General features: G+C 52.8%; 1 protein-coding gene across 1 annotated transcript in view; it reads right to left on the reverse strand.

Annotated features, from left to right (window-relative positions):
- PTK7 (protein tyrosine kinase 7 (inactive)) overlaps window positions 1–25556 on the reverse strand; it is a 42387-nt gene extending 16831 nt beyond the window's left edge. Inside the window, exon 1 of the mRNA XM_068403400.1 lies at window positions 25463–25556. Coding sequence (XP_068259501.1) covers window positions 25463–25493 — 31 coding nt within the window. The 5' untranslated portion in view covers window positions 25494–25556. The remainder of the gene's footprint in view (window positions 1–25462) is intronic.
- Window positions 25557–25817: the final 261 nt, after the last annotated feature.

Genomic DNA, 25817 nt, shown 5'->3' on the forward strand with positions numbered 1-25817 from the left:
AGCTTCAGCAGCCTCATCACATGCATCCTGCTGCCTCAACATCCCCCATGTCTGTCAGTCTGACCTCGGTGCCAGGAAAGGTTATGGAGCAAATCATCTTGAGTGCCATCATGGGGCACATACAGAACAACCAGGCAATCAGGCCCAGTCAGCATGGGTTTATGAAAGGCAGGTCTTGCTTGACTAACCTCATCTCCTTCTATGACAACATGACCCGCTTACTGGATAAGGGAAAGGCTGTGGATGTTGTTTACCTGGACTTTAGTAAAGCAATTGACACAGTCTCCCACAGCATTCTCCTGGAGAAACTGGCTGCTCATGGCTTGGATGGGCATACACTTTGCTGGGTAAAAAAACAGCTGGATGGCTGGGCCCAAAGAGTTGTGGTGAATGGAGTTAAATCCAGTTGGTGGCCGGTCACAAGTGGTGTTCCCCAGGGCTCAGTGTTGGGGACAGTTCTGTTCAATATCTTTATCGATGATCTGGATGAGGGGATCAAGTGCACCCTCAGCAAGTTTGCAGACAACACCAAGTTGAGCAGGAGTGTTGATCTACTTGAGGGCAGGAAGGCTCTGCAGAGGGATCTGGACAGGTTGGATCGATGGGCCGAGGCCAACTCTATGAGGTTCAACAAGGCCAAGTGTCAGGTCCTACAGCTGGGTCACAACAACCCCATGCAATGCTACAGGCTTGGGGAAGAGTGGCTGGAAAGCTGCTCAGCAGAAAAGGACCAACAGGTCAACAGCCAGCTGAATATGAGCCAGCAGTGTGCCCAAGTGGCCAAGAAGGCCAACAGCATCCCGGCTTGTATCAGAAATCGTGTGGCCAGCAGGACTAGGGAAGTGATCATCCCTCCGTGCTTGGCACTGGTGAGGCTGCACCGCGAATACTGTGTTCAGTTTTGGGCCCCTCACTACAAGAACGACATGGAAGTGCTGAAGGGAGTCCAAAGAAGGGCAGTGAAGCTGGTGAAGGGTCTGGAGTGCAAGTCTTGTGAGGAACGGCTGAGGGAACTGGAGTTGTTTAGCCCAGAAAAAAAGGAGGCTCAGGGGAGACTTTACTGCTCTCTACAACTACCTGAAAGGAGGTTGTAGTGAGGTGGGTGTTGGTCTCTTTTCCCAAGTAATAGGATGAGAGGAAATGGCCTCAAGTAGCATCAGGGGAGGGTTAGACTGGATATTAGGAAAAATTTCTTCACCAAAAGGGTTGTCAAGCATTGGAACAGGCTGCCCAGGGAAGCGGTGGAGTCACCATCCCTGGAGGTATTTAAAAGACATGTAGATGTGGCACTTAGGGACATGGTTTAGTGTTGGACTTGACAGTGCTAGGTCAATGGTTGGACTTGATGATCTGTCCTGGTTTTGCAGGGATAAAATTTATAGAATCACTTTTCTGTTACATTTTGTTTCAGTTTGTGGCCAGCCATGGTATGGTGATCAAGGCCATTAGCAGAAAGCCAGGGCAGCTGACCCTGGCTGGCCCACAGGTGTATTCTATAGCATTAACATCAGGTTCACTATAAATGGGAAAGCTTACGGGGGAGGGCTGGGGACTCTTTTTGCTCTGCTCTTTTCTCCCCTCTCTCCTTCTCCTCAACAATTGCTATCCCTGGAGCAACTTGCCTTCACTCTGTGGGCTAAGTATAATTTTGTGTGTTGTGTATTAGCATTGATATTGGTTTCCTTATTTTATTATTATTAAATCTGTTTAAATTTTGAGCCATGAGCCTCCCTCCTTTTCCCAATTCCCTTTCTCAGTTGGGGAAGGGACACTGCTTATTGTTTAGCCCTGGGTGTGGGCTAAACATCATTAAGACATGATCTTAAAGGTCTCTTCCAACCAAAATGATTCTATGATTCTGCGTCCAGACAGAAGGATATGGCTCTGTGAACAGGGGACATGATGAAGGCTTGGCACAAGCTCCACACAGGAAGCCAGGATTTTACAAGGTGTCAGGAAACACTGGGATCCAACTCCCCAGTAAGACAGGAGAAACTATTTATGTCCTTATTTTCCATCCTGGGGAAATGGACACAACCAGTTCAGCTCAAGAGAGATCCCCGTGATGAACATCTCATGAGCACAAGTGCCAAAGCAAACTGGGATAAATAAGCATTAAAGTGCAATAAGAGCCATAAACTTGTGTTTTGTTTTGACAATAGCATCCAAGGTGCCAAGGCTGTGCATGCTGGAAACCATTGTCCCAACCATATATCAGACTTGGGCTGCAAGGAAAGACTGGTAACAGCTAGAGGTGGTCCAGATGTTTTGGGGTGGAAGACATCAGAAGCCCAGATCTGGACACAACTTTTCACAGTACTTTAAATCCAAAGCACCAGGGCCCAGTGTTCAGAGATGGAAAGTGCTGCACTTGCCCATGAAAGTTGTACAGGCCTGGTCCAGGAAATGGCTGCAGTCAGCTGGGTTCATACATCCCCTCCATCTCATCTGGGCTTTTGGGACAGAGGCTCAAGAAAGCTGTCCAAGCAGAGGGCTATCTGTGTTGGATGCCATTATGGCAGAGTTTGGGTAAAACCTGTATAAAGCCAACAGCCATCACCACCTGTACTGAACGAAGAACAAAACGCCTCTGCTTGTTCCTCTCACACAGCTAGAGGACCTCCCAGCACTGCTGTGTGGCAGAGCCGTGGTCACGCGCGGCTTAGCCATTGGAGGCTTCCGGAACTGCCCGAGCTGGCATATGAGAGAGCTCTTGCAGCACCTCGGGGAGAGCAAAGGCTGACCCCTGCTCAGTCTGACTGCACACCTTCACAACAGCATGGTTCTGCTGTGGTTTCATCAGCTAATCTGGGCTGGGCCGTATTGCCAGGAGCTGCTGAAGGAAGCAAAATGACGCTTTCTCTTCCCTTAGTAAGAGCCACCCCAAAAAATACCCAGCAACACCAAGTTTGTTGGAAATCAGGTGAGCAAGCCCAAGCCAGCTGGGCCAGCCACAGTCCCGCAAAGCCAATACCAAGCAGCAATCCCACATGTGCGCACTGGCAAACACCCACTCTCTGCATATGTATGTGACACAAGCCACCCCTGGCTGGGAGAAAAAGAAACCCTCAACACATGTTTCTGGCCTAAAACCATTTCAACTGTGGCTACAGAAAAATTTTCAGGAAAGCTTCAGCCAGATTAGATGATAAACACATTTGAAATGCAGCACTCTTGAATACACCCAGTGGTATTTTACCCAAAGGATATTTAATTGAAATGCAAAACCCTCCTGTTGAGGTAATAGATGAAGGTTAAGTGAATTGTGTGGGGAAGTAGCACTAGTACCTAAAGGTCCTCAGGGTATCATTCCCACACAGCACAGAGCAAATCATCTGCAGGGAGGGGACAGGCACCCACAGGACACCCAAGGACAGAGAGAAGAGGAGGCTCAGATCACATGCCAGCTCTGAGAGCATACTTAGGGCAAAGATCTGAGCACAGGAACACAGCAACCTTCACGCAGAGGTATCCCCCTGCTCAGAATTAATTTCATTTTTTTAGGAGGCAAATAGCAGCTTCCCAGGAAAAACACTCACACTAACACCTGCATTGCCAGCCTGAATGTCTACCAAGTGTATCTCAATTCACTTTTTTGGGCTTGGGATGTCCCCAGGACTCAGCTGTTGCTGCCTTCTTCAAAGGCCACAGTGGGCCGAGCACCTGCAGAGCATTTAAGGGTGACAAAACCAGCAAAGGCACACCCAGGACAGACTTTGTGAGCAATCCTATGAAGTTAGTCACTGCTGCCTGAAGCTCTGCAGAGCGGGTTTTCAATCCTATGAGCTTGCCAGGCAGCAAAGGGCTCTTTGGCACCTCTGGCAAAGGAGACCCAGCCCCATGGTAGCCAACCCCCCTTGAGTACTGCCACAGCATTATTGCAGTGATTTGGCAGCTGACTGCAGCGCAACCTGGGAATGGCTTTGGTTTGGAGCTAGAAAAGCGAGAGGCATCAGTGTTGCTGTTTTCATCAGCCTGAGCTGTAAGAAAATGCACCAAGATCTGGGGCTGAAGTTTTGGGGGATCCCATATCGCTGTTCCCACCTGGGCAGCACCTGGTTTGGAACATCCCAGGCACAGAGACATTGTAGGGCTCTTGGGGAAGGAGGTTACAGCAAACTGCCCAGCCATGTGTCTCAGTGCTCACCTCTGAGGCTGGACACTGCCCTCCCGTTCTGTGCCATGGAGATAGCTGGGCAACAGGCAACGAACCTCATGTACTGCAGACCCCCAGGGGGTGCTGGGCTTTGTAATCATGCAGACGCAGCCAGAAAATGCATGGGGTGGCAGGACTCGCCCGCAGGGGATCAGCCATCTCTAAGGCTATAGATTGAGCTGCAGCCAATGAGAGGGTCTGTGGCCCTGGTGCAGCCTGCACCATATTAAGGGGCCTCAGAGCACCATGGGTGCTGCCTGGTGAGGCCCTGACATGGCAGCAAGCCCAAACCTTCATGCTCATCTTTCAGGCTGCGAGGGCATGGGGCAGCATTACAAGCCAGGCCTCGACCTGAGCTGGGTTTTCAATCCATTGCTTAGTGTGTCAGTGCCAGTCCCACACACTTGCCTGGGGATGCTCCAGTAGCTCAACCCCATCTGGGTGCTGCAGAGCAACTGTGCAAGCTGGGGAGACCAGGCAGCACATCTCCCACCCTGCGTGACAGGCCGAGTCGCCTACATCTTGAAGCAATCCAAATATCATTGTCTCCTTGCCTAACAACATCACTTGGGAATGCAGCTTCAACCACAAGGCCTCAAGCTGCTGCACAGCCCCCGATCCCTGCTGTCTCACTCACCTACAGCCATGCTTGCCAACAGGCAAGTTGGCTGGCGGTGGCATATGCCACAGCACGGCAGCCCCCTGCGTGGAAGAAAACCAAGTGGCAGTTGTGGAAGAAAGAAAGGCGGCACGGATCTCGGCATGCGATGGCTAGCCTCGGCAGGCGTTTGCCATGGCTGCAGTGCCAGCACACCTCCAGCCCCATGGGAGATCCCATGCCCAGCTCCTGGGCTCCTCCTCACTGAGCTAAAAGAGCTCTGGACAGAGGACAGAAAGGGAAAAGGAAAGGATTCATTTAACTTTGCACCCAAAAGAGCCCAGGTTACCAACCTCTTGAGACACCACAGCAGACACAAGGATATGAGTAATCCCAAAGCTGCTTGCAACCAAACAAGGAATTAAAAGCGTGGGAAAGGGATTTGGGAGAGGGCTTTGTGCAAGTTTAAGGTTTCCTGGTTTGGAAAGCAAGCCCAGAACTGTGGGGCTTCTGCAGCTTGTAGCTCAGCCCCACTCTCCAGCCAGGCCACAGGAGCATGATTCTGCAGACTTGCTTCCAGGGGCACATCAGCAAAGTTCACTCTGGCTCAGCCAGATGTGCAGGCCAGCTCCTTTAATGCTCTGCATCTGGAACAGCAGATTAGAGAAGCTGCAACTCATCTGCAATGCCCAGGGCAGCAAAGCCCAGAGCACCCAAACTGCATCCTTCCTCGCCAAAGGCGAACCATCCTCCTCTTCTCCCCTGCCAGAAGGAGCCCTCAGATCTGCCCCAGCTTTGGAGGGGGACAGCTGGCTTGGAACAAATAAAAGAGACCCACAGGTACTAGGATGCAACAGAATGAGCTAGCTGCAAAAACTGGCACAGCCAGCTCCCCCAAGGAGTTCTTCTGGCAGAGAATATGGCTGGCCAGCATCTGTTTTGGCCTCTCAAAGCAGAGAGGACCTCAAATGCTCCCATGCCAGAGCAGGGGAAGCTCACAGCTGTCCCAGCTCCACTGTGGACCCAGTGCCCCCCGGGGATGCATACCTAGCTTGCAAGTCTCAGCCCTGAGGTGGGAGCTGGATGTATTTACACCACCAGCTCAGCACCTAACTAGACAGAGAGCTTGGTAACACACTGCTAACCATTTGGTCCCTGTCTGTTTTCTTTAACAGTTAGCAAAGATGCCATGTTCCCCAGGAAGGCACTGCTGCAGCACACAGGTGGGGAGCCTGATCTCCCTGGCTCCCCAAACCTGCAGGGCCCTTTGCAGCACCCAAGGGGCAAGGAACACAGCAGCTCACCTGGGGAAGGCCCTGGGTACCTTGCAGCAACCACACAGCGCACTTTCCTCCAGAGAAGAGGCCGGGGATACAGCTGGGAGAGAGGAGGGTGACCTGGCCAGAGATGCCCTAGCCCCCACCACTAACTTGAGGTGAGCAGCAGGAATAGCCCAAGTCCCTCCCCAGGCTGCAATCTTTCAGCCTCAGACTGAAAGAGCAGGATTAAGAGACACTTCTACCACTTTCTACCAAGCGACCAACTCTGTATGTGTCAGCTAATTAACAAACTTAAGCAATGCAAGGTGGCAGCCACAGCTTTTTGCCACCTGGGAATCCACTGCTGATGTATGACCACCCCACCATATCCACACTATGACCTTCATGCTTCTGCCACTGCCATTGCTCATATCATTCAGGAAACAAAGCCCCTGCAATCAATCCACCAGCAACACAGACTATTCCTCATTGATGAGGAATCACTAAAGGAAAAGGAAAGTTCGGATGAGCTAACGCACTCTGGACTCATATCACTTCGCAGCACTTGCTCACAGCTCCGTAGACCTGTAACAAGGCAAGGAAGACACAGGCAGAGCATCGCTTTGAAGCTGCCATTGCATCCCTCAGCAGCGTGCTTAGCTCCTGCTAACCCCAAGCAAAACCAATAGCCTAGGCCACAGCTACGAAGACCACTTGGCTCCCTGCCAGCCCAAGGGCAGAGCTAAGGGCCACAAGACAGACAGCCCTTGAAGGAAAAGAGCATCAAACCTCAGCAGAAGGGACTGAGAAGCTCACACTCAGGTCCCATGTCCCAAAGGAGCTCAACATTGGATGGACACGAAGAGCCCCAAACATGATTTATTGCTATGTTCTCTGGGAAAGACATTGGGCCACAGCATAAGTCTGGTGGCAAAGGCAACCACAGGATATTTTCAGAAAACACCATGACCTGTGCTTCATCCCAAGGCCACAAAAGGCACACCAGGGATCACGTTAGGGTTTGGGCTTCTGGACTCTCATAGGTTTCAACAACACATTCCCAGAAAGCGTTATCAAACAGGTCTTGTCTTTAGGAGCAATTTATTAAAAACCATTGTCTGCAGGCAGAAATTCCTTCTCTCGCCAAGTCCTTGGGAATGGCTCCAATGCTGGGGCTTTGCTTTTAGCCATTCTTGGATCAAAGAGCAGCAGACTCTGGGTTCAAGCCCCGGCTTGCTTCCGAAGGCTGGGCGATCAAATCACCAGGATGGAGCATCCCCAGCTTGCTGGTCCAGAAGAAGCACTGAGCCCCCTGTGTGAACAAGGCTCCACTCACTGCAGGCAGGTTTAACGCCTCGTGTGCTGGGGAGCTGCGCACTCCTCCCCAGCAGCGTAGCCCAAGCAGGCTTGGCAGCAGTTCCTACAAGGGAGCAACACTCCAGACACAGAAGCACTGCTAATGCTCAGGACTGCAACTCTCACCTGACAGCCTTTCCTTCCTGCTGCAGCCAGGCACGGCGTGCACAGCCCCATTGTCTCTATGACATCTAGGTCCCAATGGACTCCACACATCCCTACTTTTCTTTCTCTTCCCCACCCACGATCATCATCCCAAGCTGTTGGCAGCACTTTGCTTGCCTGCAGCGCCCAGGCTCCTTTCAACATAGCCTCCGCTGCAAAAAGCCACATCTGCAGAGAAGCAAGACAGCCCTCCCCAGGCCAGAGGAGCCACAAAGAGCAGCGCACAGTAAATCCACTCGCCCAGCCTCTCGTCCTACCCTCTCTGCTGTCACTGGACTAGCCAAGCACTTAGTACCTTGATCCCACCTCCTGCTCCCCATCCACTGCAGCCCAGAGGATGCAGGCTGCCACAGAGCAAGTAACGCACGCCAGCATCTGCTCTTTGTCCTCACGAGGCTGTCGGTGAGCACAGGGCCCCATACAGACCTCCCATTCATGGCTCGAGCAAGCCATGTGTTTCCTGGCACAATTCATTATGAACATGCTCCTATAAAAGGAGATTTTTGGCATGCCAGGACTGGGAACACATGGGTCAGCTTTTCCTCCCCTCCTGATCACAAACACAGAGCCAGCAGGCTCAATTGCGCCAGCTGAAGCTGCAGAAGCAGGCAAGAAAAATCATGAATACTTAATAACACAAGCAACCCCCCTGCCTCGTGGGTCAGTCTCTATAGCCACATAAAGCAGCTGCTCGGAGCACGCCTGCTCCACACACAGCTTGTTCCACTGCTTAGCAGATACCGTGGAAACAGCAGCCAAGCCAAACACACAGGGAGATTTGCATCTCCAAATGATTTCCAGCCAGCACGTTCCTCTGTGCAAGAGGTTCCAGTTGAGAAAGGCTCTCAGACGCGTAGAGTTGCAATAAACCACTCTTCTACTAGGCCAGATGGAAATGGTTTGATGCAGGCAAGGAGCTCTGAACACAGCAGGCTTGGTCTGATCAAGCCCAACATCTGGAAAGTCTTTGGGCACCCATCATATAAGCCTTTTAAAACTATGCTGTTTCCCATTCCAGTTAAAGTAAAAACAAAAACTCCCTCTGCACTCAGGAAAAAAAATCATTCCTATTTGAGTCCCCAGCACAACTGTATGGGTACCAAACAGCATTTCCAAGAAATGCTCAGCTAGAGTGCCTTTGGCTTCATGAGCCAGGAGGAACTGCACCAGCACCTAGGAGCTCCAGGTCTGGGGTAAACACAGCATGGTCATACTGGGGCGGATCAAGACGATGAGGGACTTGGGAAAACACCACATATTTGCCCCTATAGTTGTACCACACACCTGGATCTGACAGCCCTGCTCTGAGCGCATGGGTCTGCTCAGACAACAACCACATGTCTCCCTTTCGTGGTGGGCAGGAGACACGATGCCTGCACACCACCACATCACGCCAGCTATCACACCACCATGCAGGTCAGGTATCCAGTTCTTCTCCACATGCTCCATGGAGGGCCACATCGGATCAGCCTGTAGCACCATGAGCAAAGTTTCAAATTGCAAAGCACCCAGATATGCAACCTTCCAGGTGGGATTTACTGATCCAGAGGAGAATCAACGTGGGATGAAAGTAGGCACAGAGGCATCCCCATCCTGTAACAGCTGGGGGCATCTGTTCATCCCACAGTACTTGGCTGTTTCACTTGGGTCCCAAATGGAAACTGCAGAGCTGGTCCACTCTTGCCCCACCTCTATCCCTCTGTGCCAATGCAAGATTACATCTGCCCAGACCATGGCCATCCTCATGGACCCCACCAGGAGCCCTATGACATAGGGCAGATTCAAGCCCTTGTTTGGAAATGTCTTGGCTGCTGGCCTACCAGTGAGTGACAATTTCTCCGCAATGGGACTGCAGCCTCAGCTTGCCCCTGGAGGTCCACAGCACCTCTCTCCACTGCCCTCTGCATGGAGGGGTGCTTTTAAACACAGGCTCCAAGCAACCACCAAGAAGCCAACTCTGTCCTTCAAACCAAGCTTTAGAATTAAAAAAAGAAAAGCCACAACCACTTAGTACAATCCCCATTAACCTCCCCAGCACTGTTCAGAGAGGCTGCAAGCTGTGAGGGATGTTCTCCCCCGTGGTTAGCAACCCTCCCTTCCAGGCCCAGGATCCCATACTTGGGAATGGCTAAGCCCAATTTCTGAGCAATTATCGCAAGAAACCAGAACAAAGCCACTGGGGTTAGAACACTGTAAATCAATTGCTGGAGCAAATGCTGAGGCAGTGCTCGCAGTAACACACTGGGGTGCAGCTGGCCACGGGAGGAGCTCACTGCCACACACAGCAGGGAGGTGCCTGCAGCCTCCATTGCACGCAGCCCCAGTCTCAAAGTAGGCAGGAACTGCTCGCACATGTGCCGCAGGAGAAAAGACCAGTATAACTGAGAAAAAGGCTCAGCACAAGGACAGCAAGCCCAGGTACCCAGCTGCAGACTCCCAATGGCTGCCAGCACCGTGCCAGGATAGCCAGGCTACCCTGGCACTGACTTCTCTCACCCACCCAGCTCAAGCGAGTTCGGGGCTTCCCCACCTCTGTTCATCGCGCTGCCCATCCTGATTCCCCAGCACAGACCCTGGGACTCCCAGCCCCTCCCCAGCCACAAGCTCCTCAGGCTTGCTTCCTCCAAGACCATCCCAAGCTCAGTTTCATAACTCTGCCATGGGAGCTCTGCAGCCTCTATCCTCCAACAGCTCCCTGCCTTCATGGGGATGCCTTCGTTTTGGTGGGAAGAGACCTTTAAGATCATCACGTCCAACTGTTAACCTAGCACTGCCAAGTCCACCAATAAACACGTCCCTAAGCACCACATCTACACGTCTTTTAAATACCTCCAGGGATGGTGGCTCAACCACTTCCCTGGGCAGCCTGTTCCACTGCTTGATAACCCTTTCCATGAAGAAATTTTTCCTGATATCCAATCTAAACCTCCCCTGGTGCAACTTGAGGCTGCTTCCTCTTGTCCTATAGCTTATTACTTGGGAGAAGAGACTGGCACTTGCCTTGCTACAACCTCCTTTCAGGTAGTTGTAGAGAACGATAAGGTCTCTCCTGAGCCTCCTTTTCACCAGGCTAAACAACCCCTGTTCCTCAGCTGCTCCTCGTAGGACTTGTGCTCTAGACCCTTCACCAGCTTCGTTGCGCTTCATCCTTGCACTGGCAGCAAGCAGAGGCCCTGCTTTCCTGTGTGCTCTAAGCCAGGCAGCAGGATAAAAGAAGAGCCACCCCAAAGCGACATGACATGATAACCTCTGCAGTCAGGGACAGGGCGGTGATGGGGAGCGAGGTCCAGGGCATTTCCCACTGCACAAGCTAGCTGCCGCTCTAACAATGAGCAAGAACAGCAACAAGGGTACTACTCTGCAGCCATAGAGCGATATGAACACTATGAGAGGTTCCTCCCAATTCCCAAGCAGAGCAGGGCTGCTGCCAACCAATATCCCACTGCAGACTTACTTGGACTGGTGGGAAAGCCACTATGCTGTGCAGTTTGTCTCCAAGGCTGAGGGATTCGCTAGTAGTCTTTAGGATATGGAGGATGTGTCTGGGCTGAACTGCTAGCTGTGCCTTTGCCCCACAGTCTCTCCTGATATCTCAGCACCTTGCTCAAACAGGGGAAAGCTGGAGCAAGCCAGGGAAGTCCCAGTGGTAGCCAAGCTCCTTGGCTCCCCACAACAGCTGGGGCTGCTGAACCAGAACAACTGGCCTTTGTCTCACAGGAAGCCCCTGTCTCTCCTGGGACCAGGTCAACACCGCTCTGAGCCATAGTCCGCAACAAGACTCCTGGCATCCTGCTGCAAGAGGAGGCAGAGGCATCTCTGGGTGGACACACCTGGTCCCAGGGAAAGGATACCATTCTATTGGGTCACTGGGGCAACTGTGTGGTCCCAGGCCCCTAAGAGAAGCCCAGGTACCCCTCCTGAGCCCTCACCCCAGAGAACCAGCCCAAGCTATGAGTGTAGTGATGCGGTGGTGCAGCTAGGAGAAGGATAGGGCAGAGTTAGCAGCCAGACTACAGCTTCTCCAGCCCAAACACTTGGGGCACAGGTGTGTGCTGGCAGCTGTCTGCACCACTCAGCCTCTGGCTTGTGGAGAAGAAAGCTTGCTTTGGTCAGGCAGGTGGGCCCGTGCCTGCTTGCTGAGCAGCACAGGCTGCGGTGGCCATTGAACCCCCAAGGAAGGCCAGGACAATATCTTGATGGCAGATAAAGAGAGTGGGACAGGAAGGCCATAAGCCCAGTGCAGAAGCTGGGAATCCCGCTGGCTCAATTAAATCATCTTTAACAGTGTGTCAGCCAAAGGCTCGTGAGCAGACATCACCAGCTGCGTTGCCAAGCCCCAGTGAGAAACACAAATGCTTCAAAGGTGACTCAGCACCAGCAACAGGCTGGCTGCACCCACCAGTCCTACCAATCGACTCTCCTAGGCTTGCTCAGAGCCCTTGAGCAACTCCTAGGCTTCCTCAGAAACACTGATTTACAGCTGACATGTGCAACTGGCAGCGCATGGCCGGCTGGAGACGCAGCTGACCCAGAGGCTGAGCTCTGGTTGGCACAGCAAAGGTGTGCCACTTTTCTCCCACAAAAGGAAACAGGGCAGACAGACGCCATGTGGAGCCAGGACAAGCTTTGGCCTCGAAGGACAATGCTTCCCCCACAATTTAAGCAAGGGTCATGTGAGAATGCAAAGGTCTTTACCAAGCAAAACTCCTCTGGTGGTAGAGGAGAGCCCAGGCAGCGTTGAACGGCCAGGTAGGTCCTGCCAGCAGGTAAGAGCTGCGACAGAGCTGGCTCAGGGCTCAGTGCTCCTTGTCCCGGTGCTGGAGGCGAGACCCTGTGGCATCGAGGCTGCATGGCTTCACCCACAAGGTCTGTGAGGCTGAGAACTCATCCTACGGTGGTGGGAGCCAGCACCTCCAGGTATCACACAAGTGCTTGCTGCTGCATCCTCACGCCCCTTCATACAGGCTGAGGGCCAAAGGCTAACCTTGCTCCTGCCATTCCAAGCCCAGCCAAGAAGGATTCCTCCACAACAGCACTGTGTGTGCGGAGGGAGCCCCTGGCCAGGGCTTCACATTTTTCCTGTTCCAGCTGAAATGTCGTTCCAGGAGATGATGGGAAAAAACAGAACAAGCTTCATAAAGCTGCCTGGCGCTTCCCTTCGGCAAACAGGAGTCCCAGCCAGCCCAGAGGATGGAAACTCAGGCTGCAGAGACAAAAGAGGGACTGGGGGGGGGCGGTGCGGGGCATGGAGGCCAGGGCAAGGGAAGCAGGGCGAAGAGAAGCAGCACCGAAGCCACAGAAGGCCTCCAAGCAAAGCCAGCTGCTTCATCAACACACCATCAGAGAAGACAAGCTGCTGCTCAGAGACAGCTCCTCTCCATGCAGCGAGGCCATTGGGTCAGCGCTCAAGACAAGGCTGCGCTGGGCATGGCGCAGTCCTGTCAACAAGCCTTCCTTGTTCTCCCAGGACTGTTTGTGGGAGAATGAAGCAGATTTGGTACTGAAGCTGCTTGAGTGAGCTGCTTCTCTGCATGCTGCCACCAAATCCACTGGAAGGAGGAAAACCTCCCCAGTACCACCGAAACCTGTGCTGGCTTTCGGATGTGCTTGGTTAGGATGTCTTACAGATTTTGCTTTCTGAGGGGGCCAGGTGGGTTACAACCTTACCTGGCAGACCCCAAGCCACACATGGCTCACCAGCAAGCTCCACAGCACCCTGAGAGCAACAGAGCAGGGACAGCAGCCAGGGGGCCGACTGGGGGCAGTTAGGGTGCAGACAAGAACTCACATCTACACAAGCACAAGTACCCTTGGCGTTTCCCCCTCCATTTTGCTGACTGCTGTATGTTTACACTGTCTACAGGGGCTTCAAGCCCACCCACAAGCAACCCTCCAGCCCCAAGGAGGACTCAGAGGTGGGCACAAAGGGACAGCTGCACTCTGGAGCCTTGCGTGCAAGGAAGCAGACACAGAGCTTATTTATCTCCCAGGTCCTGCTCTGGGATAAATATTTTAAATCTCTCTGCAGGAGAGAGCCGGTATATTTACAGTTAAGTTTCCCTTCGTTATCTGCCTGTGGAGACTCAGATGGATTTGCCACGAAGCCAGGAAGATACAGCTGGCCAAGCTCTCCAGACAGCTTATATCTCGTGGGAGAAATGGTTCACTCAGTGCCATAGTCTTGAAAATGACACCCATGTTGTGGCAACTGCTGCAGGGATTCAGTTGTGCACCCCTGCGTGCAGCTGCCTCTGCATGGCCCACCCACAAGCATGCATGCAGCCACTCTGCCTTCCCAGGAGCAAGGGGACAGCACAGAGGCACTGTAGACAGGACTAAATCGGGAGCAATCCTGCAGCCATACTCCCCATAGGGCAACGCTGCACCATGTGTCCAGCTCGAGGTGAGTGAGTCTCTGGAGCATCCTGCTTTGCCACTTGGTTTACTGCAGGTTTGACCTGTTTGCTCCCCTCCACAGGAAGGGAAGAAGCTCCCAGGAAAGGTGCTCCTGACAACACACCAGCTTGTCCTAGCAGCCACCATGGTGCTGCAAGCCAAAAATTGCACAGAGGACACACCTGAAATAGGCCTCACTCCACTGCCTGCCTTGATGCCTCTCCTATTTACATGGGCTCCACACTGCCGGGTTTTGACTTCCGCCTGCATCTGAAGCTTGCAGAGGAGGGACTGGTTACCCAGGGCTTCTCTGGGTTCGTATCATTTCTGTGTCACCCCTCACGAGCATTTCAAAAACACTGCTTAATATTGCCTGCTGTGCACTGCACATCCATTTTCAGTCTATGTGGCACTGCCTTCCTCCTGGCTACAAAGCATCATCCACAACTCCCCATATCTGTCTCCAACTACACCCTACAGGTCTGCAGATTTCATCCAGCTCCTTCTCTTTTCATTGCTGGAAAGCTGAAGACCAGCCCCATTGCACAATCACCATTTATGGTTGTGCAGGGCAGCACTGCTGTCCAGCTATGGCCCAGGACCTGCCTCCTGGGGGAAGCATCACCAGGGAGGCTGGACCTGCAGTATCACCTCTGAAAGCAAAGATGGCATAGAAAGGAACAGTTCCTTGTTTATTTTCATTAGAGCCATTTATGAATCTATATTAAAAGCCACAAAAATAGGAAAGTAGACGGAGAAGCTAATATTTCCTCTGCTCATGCAATATTAATTAAAAGGTAGCTTCTCTATGAGACATTGCTACATTATCTCTCAGCTAAAAATGGAGCAAAGTCACTGAGTGGGAAGAATATGCAAGCAGGGCACTTTCTGGAATACTCTTACAAATCGATAACGAGGCAGAATGCTTGCTACAGATAGGTCTAATGCAAAGCCCCAGTGACAAATTAAAGAAAAGCTCAGGTGTAACGGACTCACAGAAACAGAAATTCGTACTAACCAAAACTCCCTGAAAAACAAGTGCTTTTCTCCACAGTGGCAGGACAGCTGATTCCCAATGTATCTGGAGAACAATACTGGACAGTCACTAATCCACCAGTGGGAAGAGCACCAGAACATTCAAAGCAACCAAATGCCAAGGAAGCACACAAACAGTTGGTGACAGACAGCCAACAACCAGGTCCTGGAGAGTAAGAAGTTGTGCTGAGATACCTGCAGGTGCCTGGCTGCTCACTGTGGCCACTCGGCAATCCAGGTAAAAGGGATTGCTCCACCACGGGAGCCATGCAGGAGAGCATCTCCAGCCAGTGAGAGGCAGGGCCAAATCCCAGCAAGGCCACAGGAACACAGTGTGACACTGAAGGATGCCCAGGATGACACTCTTGTTTCCTGGGTGCTTATTTCCTTGCCAAAATGTTAACCATTCAGATCAGTGGTTTCTGCTTCAGGACACGTGGCTTTGAGATTTTTCCTTAGCTGAGTGGAAGAATTCTTATCAAAAAAGTCTCTTATTTCTAAGAACCACCTGAACATCTCAGCAGCCCTGCACCAGCTCTGCTCTGATTTCTCACCACCTGTCATGAACTGGGGCCCCAGATCAAGGACACAAAAGCAGTCTCAAGTTGGGATGATGAAGCCACAGCCACACCTGGCAAAACAGCAGCACTCACAGCCAGGCATCGGAGAGAAGCCGAGCAATGGGAAAGTCCAAGAAGGGGACACGTGGCATGCCATTGGGGAGTCTGGATACAGAAGTGGAATCAGGAAGAGGGGAGACAGGAGGCACAACTGGAAAAGCAACAGCTGCACTCGGGCCAGTGCAACAAGGCAGCAAGACAGAGGCAGGACCTGGGCGGAAGGGTCAATGCTGCTGTGCCAGGTGAGGCCCCAGCAAGAAGCTCCTCCACTTACGCATCTGAAGGCTGCAAGCACACACAGCACGCAGGGAGAGCCATCAGGAGCTAACTCAGCAGACAAAAATCACCCGTGTTGCCTTCATAGCTCAGCTTTTGCTTGGAATATGGCGGATAAACATCTGTTTAAACCTGGCTGGAGGAAAGGGTGATCTCAAGACAATCGGCTGACATCCAGCCATCTCACTGATACAGAAGGAGGCTCAGCCTAGGAACCGGCCATTCCCACAGCACCTGCCAGGTGCTCTCAGATGTCTCCCAGGCTCCCAATGTTCAAAGCAGGCAGTATGGAGGGATAGGTACAAAGAATGCCAAGTAACTCTCAGGAAGCTCTGTTTTCTTTGGTCCAAGACAACTTGCACAATTCTTCAACTGCTGGAGGAGACTTTCAATGTTGGCCCCTCTCCAGGGCAGCTGCAGAGGCAACTAAATGACTTGTCCTCAGCAGCACAAACCTGTCTATGCTCCCATAGATGGTTTGGGACAGCTGGATGCACTGCCCTGTGTGGCACCTACAAGACTGTCTGGTTTTATCTTCTCTGATCTTGTCTTTGCTGGGAAAAACAAAAACCATAACCTTTCCGCCCACAAAATCTTCCCACTGACACAGGCACTGCCAGCAACTTCAACAGAGCCAGCACCATGGAGCAGCTCCGTGTCACGCAAATGATGGGCCTTCCCAGCAGAGCCAGGACATACACCAAAGCATGCTGCGTGGACAGCAATAAAGGCACTTGCAAGCTGCAGCCTGTCCCACCTTTAACCATTTGGAGAGTCACTGTATGTTTTGGAATCAAAGGCTTTCTTTGTGCTCCTAAAGAGGTCAACAAGCAACCGTAATGAGGAAAGAGTTCTTAGTTGGTCTTAAGCAATACTGTGCCTATCTTGTGTCAGCATCACGTTCGACAGCAAGGACAACCCCAGGACAACCCCGCACAAAGCTGCCCAGAGGCACATAAACCTCCCCTCTTGCAGCCAGAATGGGCCTCGGCCTCCCCATGCCATAGCTCTGGGGACAGAGCCCTCTGGCTTGGAGTGACAGAGGACAAAGCCAACTCACCAGCGTGCCTATATTGACAGCAGTAGGGCGCTGTCTTGGCTGTTTTTCAGGGTGGCCCGAGCTGCACCCAGGCGCAAAATCCTGATGCTGGGACAGACCTCATCTCACGACAGCATCGCTGTTATAAAGCCTGTCACCTCGGAGCTACCCCGAAAAATAATATCTGCCATTAGCACCGAGGTCTGAATGCAAAGCGCTCACGGACACTCCTGTCCTCCAGGACAGAAGTCATCTAGGAACTGAATATATGTCAACTAGGGGCTGAAATACAAGCAGACTTCTAATAATCACTCACTTAAACCCCAGCCCCTTCCCGCACCAGCTCCCAGCACAGGCAGCAACCCTGTATGTGTCATCGCTTTCTCCCAGCCTGCAACATCTCACTTTCCAGAGCAGGAGGATTCACACACCAGAAATGCAACGTGTCACCCCACTTCACAGACAGGAGCCCACTCGTATCAGTTCTCCTCATTCATCATCCTGCACAATATGGACGCTGATCCAAGACACCCCAGCCTCACAGAGGCCCAGACCATCTGACAGTGGTGGATTCAATTCACACACACGCAGGGGCCCTGTGCACACCGCAGTCCACAAATGCCAAACGTCCTGCCTGCTCCATTCAAATCAGAGCTTAATTTGACAAGGAGAAGACAGGCCATTGGTATCCCACTGGCAAGCTCCATCTCACATGAGGAATTATCAGTTACAAACAGCCATGCCTCCTCTCCAGACACACAATTTGCGTGCACCTGCTGTGCAAGGGGACAGGTAGCTCACGACGACTCATCACTGCAACATTCCACCCTGCAAAGTCCCAGTCTGAATTCTCCTGTGGTTGGATCTGACTAGTTTTCATTTCTGCTCTCTGGGGCACCTGAACACCTCAGCATCCATCTGTTCACTATCAACAGGAATGCTTTAAATAGTGACCTGGGCCTCGCCTGGATGTCACCTAATATTTTTAAGGATTAAAATGCATTTTCAAGAGAAGTCCTTGCAGAACAACTTCAGAGGGCCAAAATCAGAGAACAGAGCATGGATTTTTTGAAAGCTGACCATATCAAAGGAGCAGCCCCAGGCGGTAACAGTCTGCAAAGAGTATCAACAAAAGCACCTACCCATCAATCTTCCCAAACTGCTCTAAGACCAGCAGGCTCGAGAACAGCCCGAGCTGGTCTGGCACACCACAACTCCTCATCCCAGGCACACAGACCAGGCTTTCAGAAGATTGCAAACCACTCTGAAGTCCCCCTCACCTCTCTCTTTGCTGATCAGACAGCACGTATTAGTTACCTCTCAGAGGAGAGGAAAGCAGTCTGTTCTGTGCACAGACAGAGACTGCTTCCCCGGAAAAGGCAAGGCTTAAATTAAGACTAGAAGTACTGTACGGCTCAGCCTTTTAAGCTCAGGAAAAACATTTTTGTATTAAATTTTTAAAAAAAAGCTGGCAAGACTGAGGAACAGAGCTGGAGCAGCAGTCAATGGAAAGCACATGCGCTGCAGACCTGGCTGCCAACACAAATTGATGCTTTGAAACAAAGACCACTTGTGTTTGGCCTGAAGATCTTCCACAGCCCCTCGGCGGGGGCTGCACAGATTAAAAGGAGACACAGGTAAACACAGGAGAACAGCACTTGCTGCCAAGTATTTCCCCAGAACAAAGGAATGACCCAAAATGGAGTCCCTGACTTGACGGGGTGGTATGTGTACTGAGAGAACTGGGCAAAGTGTTCACCAAGCCACTTTCCATCATTTATCAGCAGTCCTGATTAACTATGGGAGGTCCCAGGTGACTGGAAATTAGCAAATGTGACGCCCATCTATAGAAAGGGGCAGAAGGAGGATCCAGGGAACTACAGGCCTGTGAGTCTGACCTCCATGTCAGGGAAGATTATGGCACAGATCATCTTGAGTGCCATCATGGGGCACATACAGAACAACCAGGCAATCAGGCCCAGTCAGCATGGATTTATGAAAGGCAGGTCTTGCTTGACTAACCTCATCTCCTTCTATGACAACATGACCCGCTTACTGGATAAGGGAAAGGCTGTGGATGTTGTCTACCTGGACTTTAGTAAAGCATTTGACACAGTCTCCCACAGCATTCTCCTGGAGAAACTGGCTGCTCATGGCTTGGATGGGCATACACTTTGCTGGGTAAAAAAACAGCTGGATGGCTGGGCCCAAAGAGTTGTGGTGAATGGAGTTAAATCCAGTTGGTGGCCGGTCACAAGTGGTGTTCCCCAGGGCTCAGTGTTGGGGACAGTTCTGTTCAATATCTTTATCGATGATCTGGATGAGGGGATCAAGTGCACCCTCAGCAAGTTTGCAGACAACACCAAGTTGAGCAGGAGTGTTGATCTACTTGAGGGCAGGAAGGCTCTGCAGAGGGATCTGGACAGGTTGGATCGATGGGCCGAGGCCAACTCTATGAGGTTCAACAAGGCCAAGTGTCAGGTCCTACAGCTGGGTCACAACAACCCCATGCAATGCTACAGGCTTGGGGAAGAGTGGCTGGAAAGCTGCTCAGCAGAAAAGGACCAACAGGTCAACAGCCAGCTGAATATGAGCCAGCAGTGTGCCCAAGTGGCCAAGAAGGCCAACAGCATCCTGGCTTGTATCAAAAATCGTGTGGCCAGCAGGACTAGGGAAGTGATCGTCTCTCCGTACTCGGCACTGGTGAGGCTGCACCGTGAATACTGTGTTCAGTTTTGGGCCCCTCACTACAAGAACGACATGGAGGTGCTGAAGGGAGTCCAAAGAAGGGCAGTGAAGCTGGTGAAGGGTCTGGAGTGCAAGTCTTGTGAGGAATGGCTGAGGGAACTGGTGTGGTTTAGCCCAGAAAAAAAGGAGGCTCAGGGGAGACCTTATTGCTCTCTACAACTACCTGAAAGGAGGTTGCAGCGAGGAGGGTGTTAGTCTCTTCTCCCAAGTAACAAGTGATAGGATGAGAAGAAATGGCCTCAAGTTGTGCCAGGGGAGGGTTAGATTGGATATTAGGAAAAATTTCTTCACCAAAAGGGTTATCAAGCATTGGAACAGGCTGCCCAGGGAAGCGGTGGAGTCACCATCCCTGGAGGTATTTAAAAGATGAGTAGGTGTGGTGCTTAGGGATATTGTTTAGTGGTGGACTTGGCAGTGCTAGGTTAATGGTTGGACTTGATGATCTTAGAGGTCCTTTCCAACCAAAACAATTCTATGATTCTATGGGTTCATCCTTATCATGCTGCAATGTGCCAAAGCAGGCAGGGGCAAGAGGAAACATTAGATAAACCTTTGGACAGGATTCTATTCAACCTGAATTCAAGCAGCACCCAGACCCAGAGACACATAGATGGAATCCGTAGAGCTGCAGCTGCTTAACGCGCTGAACGTGCCTCCAACCTTAAGAGCCCACAGAAGCTTCACTAAAACCAGCCTGAACCCATCTCCCAGGGAGAGGAATATCCAGAAGAAACCCCAGACAACTATTTTTCCAGTGCTCCACTCCTTGAGACCACAGACACTGGTGAGCATCCCGCAAAGCTGCTGTTGCACTCTGGTCTAGTTCCCAAACCAACCTACATCCATATAAAGATATGCCTTGCAAGCCTCTTTTATGTCCCACTGCCTGCACAGTGGTACGTACAGAAGGCACAGGAAGAGTGAAACAGGAGATGGTGTTCCTCACGATGATCCTTCAGTCTGGCCCTTTTTTGTTTAGGGACACCAGCTGCCTGGTCTAAACCAAACAGCAATAGTAACAGTTCCTGTTAAAATGCAAGGTGGATTTGCTGGCACCATGTGACTTGAGAGGTGATGGGACACTGCTCACTCACACAGCACCCAATAGCAATGCACGAAAGCAGTCCCTGGATCAGATCCCCCAGCAACAGGCGAGGAAGAGGAAAGACAAATGGAGAGCTGACAGCTCATCAACACAACCAGCACAGCAGATTGTGACAGGATTGGGTAGGATGGAGGAGGTGGAAGTGCAGGACCCTGCCCAGGCCACATCCTCCAGAATCAAAAAGCCATATGCTTGCTTTCTTATGCTGTGGTTCAACAGCTTTGGCATTAGGAAGTGAGCAAACAGTTTCTAAAAGACCCCACAGCCTCCCACCTTACTCGCACTCCCTCTGAACAACCTCCCTAAAAGGCAAGAGATGCACAATATATCTGGACTGCTGAAAGCTCACAAGGTCATCAGGAACAAGATGTGAACCAACGAGGCAGAGCCTCACAACGACAACAAAGCCCAGGGAACAGCCCCTGCTCTAGCAGGCAGCCACATGAAAACCTTCAGCATCCCTATCTGCTCCCTGTCAGGTCTCTCTCAGAGGACAAATCCTTCCATGCCCAGTGGTGGGATTGCTTCTTCCAGGCAAGCCAGCACAGAAGGTATGCTATGTTCCCAGCACAACCCTTTAACCCCACCGTGCAATAGAACATCTGCTTTTTTAACAGACTAAACGCATTTACAAGCAGCTCTTAGATGCCACCTCCCAACACCTTCCAGGCAAGGAGCAGGACACGGAAACAGGCCACCCAGCATGTCATGCTGAAATGCACATTGATGCCCAAGAACATGTTACCAAATGTCAAATCATCATTTCTTCATCTCCCTTCCCCAAGACACAGTTGATTTCTTACAAAGGTAAAAGACACTACACTTGCCCTTCTCCAGGAGGTATCGCCATGCCCAAGGTGCTCACCTGGGCGCCTGGGGAGGGTGAACTGGCTACAGCTGCCTCTTTCACTTACACTGCCAAAATCCACTGTGCTAGTTCACAGCTTTTGCAAATCCCCCCAAAACCAACGTTAACAGCCTGTGCAACTTAAATCCTCATAAAGGAGAATGTTCCTGTGCATCTGCCAAACATCTTGTCAACTTCACTGCCCTCCAGGCCTCCAAAGAGCTGCCTGTCCCAGCCCATGAGACCATCACTCATGTTAGGAGAACGAGACCTGTTTCCTTGGGGTCTGGACAAACAATCGCATGTCCTCCGATCTCATGGGAATTTCCCTGCAAACACCGCAGCAGCAACAGCCTTCACAAAGAGCACGTTTGTACCCAAGTCTGTCTGCTGCTAAATAAGCATTTGTTTCAAGTTCCCAAATATCGTAAGCAGTGGAAGCACCCACTGCTAATGCAAATATTTTGCATTCAGGCCTGAGAGCTATGCTTGAAAATGTTCAGAGAGGAAAGAGTATTTATTCACTGGAGAGAGGTGTAGGTCCAGCTATTTACTTAAGTCCACGTGTGCTTGCTGGAAGACAGCTTTGATCTTTGCAGCTCAAATAGCAGATGAATTGCAACGAAGGAAGAAAAATATTACTGTAAAGTTCCCCTAGTAATACCTGTAACCAGGCCTCACAGCCTTCAGATCTTTTTTAAGTGCCTTATCGCTTACAGCCAGACTGGCCCTTGCGTTCTTTGCCCGCTGCCCCAAAGCCAGGCTCTTCTCTTCCCACTCCTTTCCTACCTTCTTCCCTCCATTCCCCTTAGGCTCTGTGGCCTTTGGAGAAAGCGCAGTGTGCCCTCCCAGGACACGTACGCCTATCTTCTTGGACGCAACATGGACCAGCCTTTGGTCAAACAAGGCAAGACCTATCCATCTGAGCAACATGCAGACATGTGGTGCCACCCACTCACCACTCTTGAGCAAGGGGGCTTCAGCAGACTGGGAGGAAACACGCTCCCATCAGCAAGAGCATTCACCAGCCAGCACACAACTAAGTACAGGTGCTGCTGCAGTTTTAAACATTTGCCCATCTGCCTTTAGAAGACTGTCTCATTCCAGATCAATTAAGAGGTCAGAGGACATCTTTAAAGGATGCAGAACATGACAACCCTCTGGTCAGTGCCAGTTCTCAGTGGCCCAGGACTCACTGTGCAGACAAAGAAGCGCCTATGGCCATGACTATGGAGTCACCAAGCCTTTGAATCTCCTGCCACGTTGGGGTTACAGCCTGCCCGGAGCACTGCCTGAGCACAGCCAAGTTCCAAGGGGGATCACACATGCTTTATAAGAAAAAGAATGGTATTGGCTTGTCACCGCTTTGCCCCAAAACAGCCCAGAAATGTGCTAAGCAGAACAGCTTTCTGGCTGCTGAAGGGATGCTCACTCAGATCAACCATCATAGTACTTGGTCTGGCTGCTGAGGACTCGGAGCTGCTGGAAAACAGATGGCAGCTTCAGCTCAAATAGTGAAAGTCACCCAAGTGACTTTAAAGGATCCAATAAATTGGAAATTTATTTTGGGTCCTTTAAAGCCAAGAGAAATTTTCTGTTTTCAGAGATCTTCTTTAGGAACAGGTTTGCTAGTGAGCACAAGAAAAGCATGGCCATACAGAAACATACAGCTCAACACAGGACATGGATGCACTTCCAGAACAAAATAGACCTTCTGGGGTTTTTTAGCTTTAAAGAAAAGTTGACTCAGCAAATATTTCCTCTGCTAGCATTTCAACCACATGTTCCAGCAGAAGTCAGCACACATCTGGCACGCTGCAATGTCATTGCCAGAAAGATCACAGCTTCACTAAGCAACAGAAATGGAGGAACAGGGACCAGCAGTGCAGGCACCGAGCACTCCTGGAACACATACGTGGCAAAGGAGGATCACAGAAAGCACCTGTGTGAGCCACAGATACCCCACACTTCACAGGTCTTTCCCCATCCCTCTCTCCAAACAGCGTCCACAGGAAAAGGGAGACACTGCCCCTGCAACCCATAAAACTTACCACTAGCCCGTGAAACCTAGACATCAAACTTTACATTTCAGCCGCACTGCTGGCGTCTGAGATTTTTTAGTGTCTGTGAGCCAGACGGCAGCATGTTCCTCCCAGTGCTGTAGGATGTGGCCCTGCTGAGCAGGAGTAACGAGGAGAAGAGTACATGCTCAGAGCAGCACAGGAACTCCAGCAACTGGAGAGGGGAGCGTGCTGGCAGGAAAGGCAGCAGACGGCCCTCAAGGGCAGGCCTGCACATCCCAGCTGCCACTGGAGTCACACTGGCAAGTAGGCGAACGCTGCGGCAGGTCCACAGGGCCCCATGGCTCCAAGCCAGAGCCCAAGCAAAGCATGCACTCCTCCAAAAACAGCCTTCTCAAGGCAATCGGCAATTACAGTGCTTATCAGCTAAATAAGTGCCGCTTTTCGTGCTTATCAGCTGTAAACTGGCCATTACTTGGAGCCTGGCAGCAGGGCTCGGCCCCAGCCCTGGGCATGCAAAGATGAGCAGCGCTATAAATACCTTTCCCTGCGAGGCAGTATCCTCCCCTCCATCCCCAGGTGCTTAGACTAAGATCGCTCTTGATTTTGCAGTAGAAACGGCAAAGCAAACCGTACAATTGTGCATGGTGACACAGAAGGGACCGCAAGCGGGTACTGGTGACGTGCAGGACCCTGTCTGCAGGATTCCCAAAGAAGGGAGTGAGAACAATGCCCTGTGGCATGGGGGAGACGCGGGACCCTTCAAAGCCAGGCTGGAAGCCAGCTCGCAGCTGCCCTGGCTCTCGCTACACTGCGAAAACCCCGGGCTCCTCAGGCAAGGAAAATGGCGCTAGGAGGCCAGCTGGGAGGAACACGACGGAGCAGAGCAAGGGGAGGCGGGTTTGGGCCTCGCGGCTGGAGTTGAACACCGTTAAAAGCAGCAGCCGGGAAAATCAGCCATCTGCCCCCGACCCTTTGTGCCACCGAGGAGGATGGCAGAGCTGGGCACAGGCAGGGAGGCTGGCTCCCAACCCGCACAGCGCAGGGGGGATGCCTCAAGCCAGATGTGCTCAGCAAGGGACAAAACCCCCTCAGCGGTTGGGAGGCCGGTTTCTACGGGTGGGAGCCCACTGCGTGCCCGCTGTTTATTCTCTCGGTTTTTCTCTGCTCAGATTTCACGGGAAAAATCACCCACCGCTGCACACCAGCAGCCTTCCCGGTGTCAGCCCTCACCACAGCGCCCGGAAAGGCTGCGAGACGCGGCCGGGCCCAGCGAGAAGAGGCTCCGGGAGCCCCCTCCCCGGAGCGCCTCCGCTCCGAGAGCCCCTGCCCGCCAGCTGCCACACGGCGAGTGCCTGGCGCATTTGCATCCCAGCTCGTTCCAGCACAACGCTCGCCCTTACGAGCGGACGGGTAGGGCGAGCCGGCGCACGCCGGGGAAGAAGACCCGGGGCGAGGCGCTCCGGCGGCTCCCGCAGCTCAGCGGGGCTCCGCGGGGCGGGGGCGCGGCCGCCCTCCGGGGTCGATGCGATGGGGCCCTGCTCAGCCCCTCCTCCCCGCCGGAGCCCCGCGGACCTGTCCCGGGCCCCATCACCCCCAGGCTCACGGGAACCCGGGGGGCCCGGACCACCAGGAGCTTGGCCCAGGAGGCCGCTGCGCCGCCTCCACCCCCCGGGGGCGGCGGCCGCGGAGCCCCCTCCGTCCTCGCCCCGCCGACAGCCCCAGCGCGGCCGCTCTGCGGGCGCCGGGCAGCGCGAAGCCCCGCCGACCGCAGGCGGGCACCAGGACCCACATCCCCAAGGCGGAAGAAGGCCGTGGCGCCTGGCCCAGCCTGCACTCACCCAGCACCAGGAGCACCCGCACCGCCGCCATCCTCCGCGCCGCTCCCCGCTGCACCGGTCAGTGCGCGCCTCGGCCCCTAGCCATGCCGCCGCCACCGCCCCGCCTGCCGCCGCCGCCGGGAGGCGCTTCCGGGGGCGGGGCAGCCGCCGGAACCCGGGCGTGGCCCGGGCGGCGGGCCGGGGGCAGCGGGAACCGCGAGCAGCGCCCGGCACAGCCCCGCCGCCCTGCTCGAGGCGAAGGGCTAGCCGGCACCAACGCCGCAGAGCGGGCCCGAGGGGCCGCTGGGGAGCCTCACCGGCACGGAGGGCCGGGGACTGGCCGCCGGGGAGCCTCGCACCGCTGCAAGCCCCAACG

This window comes from Nyctibius grandis, chromosome 1, assembly GCF_013368605.1.
Source record: "Nyctibius grandis isolate bNycGra1 chromosome 1, bNycGra1.pri, whole genome shotgun sequence".
Lineage (NCBI taxonomy): Eukaryota > Metazoa > Chordata > Aves > Nyctibiiformes > Nyctibiidae > Nyctibius > Nyctibius grandis.